The sequence below is a fragment of the Mytilus galloprovincialis genome, chromosome 2 (genome assembly GCF_965363235.1).
Source record: "Mytilus galloprovincialis chromosome 2, xbMytGall1.hap1.1, whole genome shotgun sequence".
Classification (NCBI taxonomy): domain Eukaryota; kingdom Metazoa; phylum Mollusca; class Bivalvia; order Mytilida; family Mytilidae; genus Mytilus; species Mytilus galloprovincialis.
The window spans coordinates 34,851,419-34,858,301 of NC_134839.1; the positions used below are offsets into that span (position 1 = coordinate 34,851,419).

Genomic DNA, 6,883 nt, shown 5'->3' on the forward strand with positions numbered 1-6,883 from the left:
ATATATTCACCTCAGGAAATATTCTGAGTGTTTGATTATATAAGATTTAGAACAACTCATGTGTACCTTAAAAGAAAGTTTCCAAGGCCAAATCAATGACGTAGGTTTGGACAACATGCAAATTCTTGTTTTTTCAATTTTTTTTTTCTAGCATTCATGTATTTATCCACCATCAACAGTTATGTTTTTAATATTTAAAATGCTTGGCAAGCCACTTGCTTTAAATTGAAAATATAATTTTCTCAAATGGATAAATATTGTATTAATGCCGTGTGGAGACAGTAGAGTGCCTCCCCGTGCTTCAGGTTTATAGATATAGGAAGATGTGGTGTGAGTGCCAATGAGACAACTCTCCATCCAAATAACAATTTAAAAATTAAACCATTATAGGTTAAAGTACGGCCTTCAACACGGAGCCTTGGCTCACACCGAACAACAAGCTATAAAGGGCCCCAAAATTACTAGTGTAAAACCATTCAAACGGGAAAACCAACGGTCTAATCTATATAAACAAAACGAGAAACGAGAAACAACGTATATATTACATAAACAAACGACAACTACTGTACATCAGATTCCTGACTTAGGACAGGTGCAAACATTTGCAGCGGGATTAAACGTTTTAATGGGCCCAAACCTTCTCCCTTTTTCTGAAACAATAGCATAACATCACAACATATAAAAACATACGATAAAATATCAATTAGCAGACTTAACTCAATCAAAAAACGTATGATTACACAAAGAACGAATAAATTTGATCTGCGATATCTGAATACAAATGCACAGTTAATTAAATATTAGAGACAAACAGTCATGACCAAAAGGCTATCAAATAAATTCAAACACACTGAGAAATATTTAACCAATCAATGTTCACTTTAGAAAAAAACCGGTTTTTTATAATCTTGAAGTTTATACAAATGTTGTAAGAATAAGTGAAAAATTGAAGATATTACAAATAATCAAAGCTGGTATACAGCCAAGATCCATATAAATAAAAAATGACAAAAAAGCATTATAAACAGTATCAACAGGTCGAATTAACAAGAAAATACGATTTGAGAGTACTCGCAGTTACTGACAGCTAGTTAAAAGCCAAAACCAATTAATAGTAAAAAATCATGCATCAGAGACTAAAATCGACTAAAACACATCACAGGGATTTAGTATTTTAACGTCATTAATAGTCAAAGAAGACATGACTTGTGCAATGCCAAAAATAAATGTATCGACAGGTAGTAGTATAGTGAAGAGCGACTTCTATAGAAATAAAAGTTAACGTGGCTGTGTCCCCTATACATCTCGCCTCAAAAGATAATGAAATTTAGTTATGTTTTAATTTGCTAATGACAAAATCAATATTAGTGCCAATGTGAACTATATTCAGAGATCTAATTACAATATTGGTACGATAACCCTTACTTATAAGTTTGTTCAAAGGTTCGATGAGTTTACAAGGATCACATAGTGATTTCCTCGCTTTAAGTACAATATTACCATAAAATTTAGGATGAGAAATACCATTTTTAATAAGCTTTCTACAGGTATAGCCAAATTTACTAATCAAATCTTTGTATCTATGAAAGAATTTAGTAAAAGTTTTAAGTAATTTATGGTATCGAAATCCCTGACACAACAATTTACCAGTGATGCATTGATTACGTTCGTTAAAATCTATGACATCAGAACACACACGGGCAAACCGAACGAGTTGCGATATATAAACACCGTATGATGGAGCCAAAGGCACATCGCCGTCTAAAAAAGGAAAATTAACAATAGGAAATGAAAAATCGTCTCTTTTGTCGTAAATTTTAGTGTGAAGTTTCCCGTTTGAAATTGAAATGTCTAAATCTAGAAAAGGACAACTGCTGCTGTTTATGTTAGATTTAGTTAAAGTAAGTTCGTTTGGGTAAATTTCTGAAGTATATTTAGAGAACTCTGGATTATTCAACGAAAAAATATCATCCAGATAACGGTAGGTATTTTTGAATGTATCAACCAAATGTAACAATGATGGGTCTTTACTGAGTTTGGTCATAAACTGAGATTCATAGCAATATAGAAATAAATCTGCTATTAAAGGGGCACAGTTGGTGCCCATAGGAATACCTACTACCTGACGATACACTTTATCGCCGAAACGTACATAAATGTTATCAAGCAGAAAGTTTAAAGCTTCAATCATATCCTCACATTTCCAGTAAGTGTATCTAGCATACTTTCCTTTTTCGTTACAGAAAAAGGCCTTAAACGAGTTACAGCAAATAAAATTACAATGAGATTTTTCGAAAGACCATTTTATCAAATACAAAAACTTTTTCTTTATAAGATTGTGTGGAAGTGTAGTGTACAGAGTAGAAAAATCATAACTGTCAACAGAATTGTAAGGACCATTGAAAGCATGTATTTTATCTAAAACCTCTAAAGAATTTTTAACACTCCAAAAATAATTAATACCATTATTTTCATAAGCTTTATTACAAAAGTTAATAACCAGTTCTTTGATAGTAGTAAGGGAGGTGCTCTTATAATATACTAGATTATGGAGTGTGTGTCCGAGCGAGAACTTCTCTAGTTCATTACTTTAGGAATATTTATCAAAAAGTAGTACTTCAATATTCAGCCCCTTTCTACTATTTAGTCAGACGTCAGTCGCTACCCTGATATACCCTATCTTTTTCGGGGTAATTAACACGAATAGCGTTTGACATCTTTAGCCGAACAGATTTATCATTTTTACACAACTTAATTCATTGTATGCTGGTTCATATTCTGGACACCAGTCTTTGCTCCTTTCTAATATAATTCACAGTGTTCATTATCACTGAACAAGTATACATTTGTTTAGGGGCCAGCTGAGGGACAACTCCAGGTGCGAGAATTTCTCGTTGCATTGAAGACCTGTTGGTGACCTTCTGCTGTTGTCTGCTCTATGATCGGGTTGTTGTCTCTTTGGTACATTCCCCATTTCCATTCTCAAATTTATCACACTGATGCAGTGGTAGAATATATATTTATCAACCTCATAAAATATAAATAATTGTATATTAAGGTCAAATTTAGATATGAAATAAGATATTCTCTTAAAAACAAATATTTACTGTTAGAAATGAGTGTTTGCTGTGATAAATGTGTATAAATATTTACTGTCAGAGATAAGTGTTTGCTGTGATAAATGTCTGTGTAACTGTGGAGTAGTCTCCCCTTCATCTTTCCTCACCATGACAACAGGTTTATCTTGTGACTTTGTTGTTGATACTTGACTCAGTGTCTACAAGAAGCAAGTAAAGTAGCATTACTGAAAAATCTAAATATCTACATTTTTGCAGCTATCATTCCAAAATAATGGTTTCTATTCACTTTGTAAACAATAGTACTGTGATAAACTTTTTGACACATTCCCCATTTCCATTCTCAATTTTATAGATCTATATATCCATACATGTATTGAGCTCAGACAAACAGATGTACATATCTATGGCTGTTAAAGTTTACCTCCAACGTACATCCACATGTAGCATAATATATGTTAACTTCACTGAGTTAAAATTGATATAAGATTACCTAAATCATTTCTAGTGAATAATACACAATTCTTAATTGGCTGTGAGATAATTAGAATCAAATTTAATCAAATGATTTTTAAAAAAGTAATCCCATATTTTTTAAGTGCCTGTCTTATTCAAAGGCCTTCAAGTCTCCAATAATTCTTTTTTTGATGAATTGTTTTGGCAAAAATCAGGCATTGGTTTTCTTTACCTTATGAATTGTTCTACATTTTGTGCCTTTCATAGGTTCTATACTGTATGGATTTTGCTCAATGTTGAAGGCTGTACTGTTTACTGCTGTTGTTTACATTTGTAATCATGAGGGTAGGAATGCCCTTTACCATCAGGCAGAAAACAGCAATTTTCACCTACTATTAGTGCCAAATTTGTTAAAATTTTACCGTGATTCCTAAAAAATCCTTATCAAGAATCGTCAGAGGTCTAAAATAATTATTGCTAACCTTATTTTTGGATAAAAGTTAACCCTGGTCTCTTAAGCACAAGAAATTGCCATTTACATAAATTTTCTAAACACATAATCCCTAAAATTGCTAAAATTGTCATGATTATTAATTTTCCCTGATATCAAACTGGTACGAACACATTTTCTGATGTTCTTTAAAATTAGCTCGATACATTACCTGTTCCTGTGATGGCTTTGCTAGAATAATTGGTGGCTTAGCAACTTCAGGTGGCTCATATTCCCTTTCCTGTTAACAAACAAGTAAAATAAGTAAGTGATGGCTTTGCTAGAATAATTGGTGGCCTAGGTGGCTCATATTCCCTTTCCTGTTAATAAACAAGTAAAATCAGTAAATGACGGCTTTGCTAGAATAATTGGTGGCCTAGGTGGCTCATATTCCCTTTCCTGTTAATAAACAAGTAAAATCAGTAAATGACGGCTTTGCTAGAATAATTGGTGGCCTAGGTGGCTCATATTCCCTTTCCTGTTAATAAACAAGTAAAATCAGTAAATGACGGCTTTGCTAGAATAATTGGTGGCTTATCAACTTCAGGTGGCTCACATTCCCTTTCCTGTTACAATGGTTAATAAACAAGTCAAACTGAATAATTGGTGGCTTATCAACTTCAGTTGGCTCATTCCCTTTCCTGTTAACAAACAAGTCAGAATGGTATGTCAATGTATGTACATGTAGCAATCCTTGTGCAATACATTTAAATGACACAATCTTGATAATAAAAGAGTGGACACACAAAAATGTCTCTACCTACCTACCTACCTAATGTACTTTACTAAATTATATTATTTTTACCTTTCTGGTAAGTATATACATGATATATCTCTATCTCTATGAAAGGCAATGTTTAGCAATGTTAACACTGTCTTGACTAAACCATTGGAATTAATATTTAAAAACTAAGTTGACATACTCCATGTATCAAATAGTCATATGTATATATAGACGGAGAAAAGTTCCTACATGTATGGTATCTTGAATAGTGAGCAATTTGAGTGTGAGAAAGACAGTGTGTAAGTTATCATTGAGTGGAGGTCAAGGTTTTCTGCATTGACAGTGTAAAAAAGGCAGTTGTAACATGTGTAAGTCTGGTAGGTGTAGAAGAATGAAAGTTTTGAGCAACTCAAGGTGTCACATGTCTCTGTCTTGTAGCAACAAGTGAAACAAACTTGTTTCTAAAATGTATGAAAATGCAGTATTTTATGAATGCTGTTAAATAATGCCACTTCTTTTGCCTTTGATTATTGTTCTTTGATTTTTAATTTCAATCGGGCAGGTGTATTCTGCTTTATTAGTATTTTTTCAAATTTTGAACAGGTTAAAACCATTTCTAACATGTACAAGGTACTTTTGTACATGTTACAACTTGTATTTAAGCCTTGTACAAATTATAACAATTGTACAATATTTTTGTACAGGTTGTAACCAAAATTGCAACTTGTACATGACATATATTACCAATCAAGGAACCGGAATTTTTTTCACCTTCTGTCATTTTGAGATAAATTGATTTAAACATGCTAAACATTGATGCCTTTTTAAAAAAAAAATAGGGGTAAAAATCACATTACTGCAGGAGTATGCTCATACATGTCATTCTGGTAGCATCAACTAATTTGTTTAACTATTGCATTTCATTTACTTCATGAATTTTCCTACCATTTTCCTAAAATCTTTCAAGAGCAATTAAGGGAAGGCAACAGTCTAAAAATGAAATGATTATAATGACTCAAAAGTCATGACTTCTGTTTCTTTAGATTTTGAAGACAAAATTAATACAGGATGTTTCGCAATAATACTAAAACAAGCAACTACATGTACCATGATTATGGACTCATTTCCAGGATTAGTTTTGTTTAACAAATTCACTGGAAATCATTAGCTTTTTTATTTTTACCTATGACAATGTATGATAGTGGTTGAATGTTTATGATATTAGTTGCACTTGCTTTATTTAGCATGACATCATTTTGAATTTACGATTTAGCGTCTAATCTGGGACAAGACTGGCAAATATAACCGTATACAGACCCTTGATACCAATTATCAAATAAATATTTTCAAGAATGACAAAAAAGAGTGTAGAAAACTGATTATTTTAATCAGAGACATATAATATATGTCTCTGTTTTAATGAATTTTCTAAGTCAACAGGCCCATAACTCAGCACAAAATCATCTGATAAGAACAATTAATTATTAATACTTGATCTGTAATTTGTCATGTTAAAAACAATACTCTAAATATCAAATTAATATAAATCATCAGGTATGATGAAAAAAGTGTTGAAAACTAATTTACTGGACTGACAGATGGACAGACAGACACAGTGCAAAACTAACATGACTAAGTCCTCTTCTACTTCCTTTTGTGGGGACAAAAAACGAGGAGCAAAATTGTCCAAGTGCTGATATTCATGATATGTGCTGATCCTGAAATGTCCAAAATAGATGCCAATCTTCTGAACGGGGTGCTGATTTGTCTAGAATTACGAAGTGTCTTGTTACCACAATGAGCAATGGTTCTGTTACTAGTTTAAAACCTGGACTTTCTGTGATTATTAATACAAATTCAGAAATGGCTACAGTGACTACCAGGACCCTAAAAAAAAGTGGCATAATTAATTTATCTTTCAACATACTACTTTTCTCCCCCTTCCACTTGGCAACATATCTCGTCTCCTCGGGCGTCGTCTTCCACCACCGCCTCTGTCACGGTCACGGTCTCGATCTGATCGATGGTCTCGATGATCTGAAGTTTCTGACATGTTTTATCGCTGAACAAATTCTAAATAAGAAAATAAATTCATCAAAACAATTTGACAGGAAATTCAGCAATTCTAAAACATAG

At 32.7% G+C, this 6,883-nt stretch overlaps 2 protein-coding genes across 3 annotated transcripts in view; both read right to left on the reverse strand.

The window, feature by feature from the left end:
- LOC143063454 (nonsense-mediated mRNA decay factor SMG9-like) overlaps window positions 1-6,877 on the reverse strand; it is a 29,171-nt gene extending 22,294 nt beyond the window's left edge. For both annotated transcript variants that reach the window (XM_076235617.1, XM_076235616.1), the window contains exons 1-3: window positions 6,675-6,877; window positions 4,196-4,264; window positions 3,154-3,277 (exon numbers count right to left, since the gene is read on the reverse strand). In XM_076235617.1, the coding sequence (XP_076091732.1) occupies window positions 3,154-3,277; window positions 4,196-4,264; window positions 6,675-6,800 (319 nt within the window). In that variant the 5' untranslated portion in view covers window positions 6,801-6,877. The remainder of the gene's footprint in view (window positions 1-3,153; window positions 3,278-4,195; window positions 4,265-6,674) is intronic.
- LOC143063456 (uncharacterized) overlaps window positions 1-6,883 on the reverse strand; it is a 132,413-nt gene that overhangs the window by 95,402 nt on the left and 30,128 nt on the right. The window lies entirely within an intron of this gene.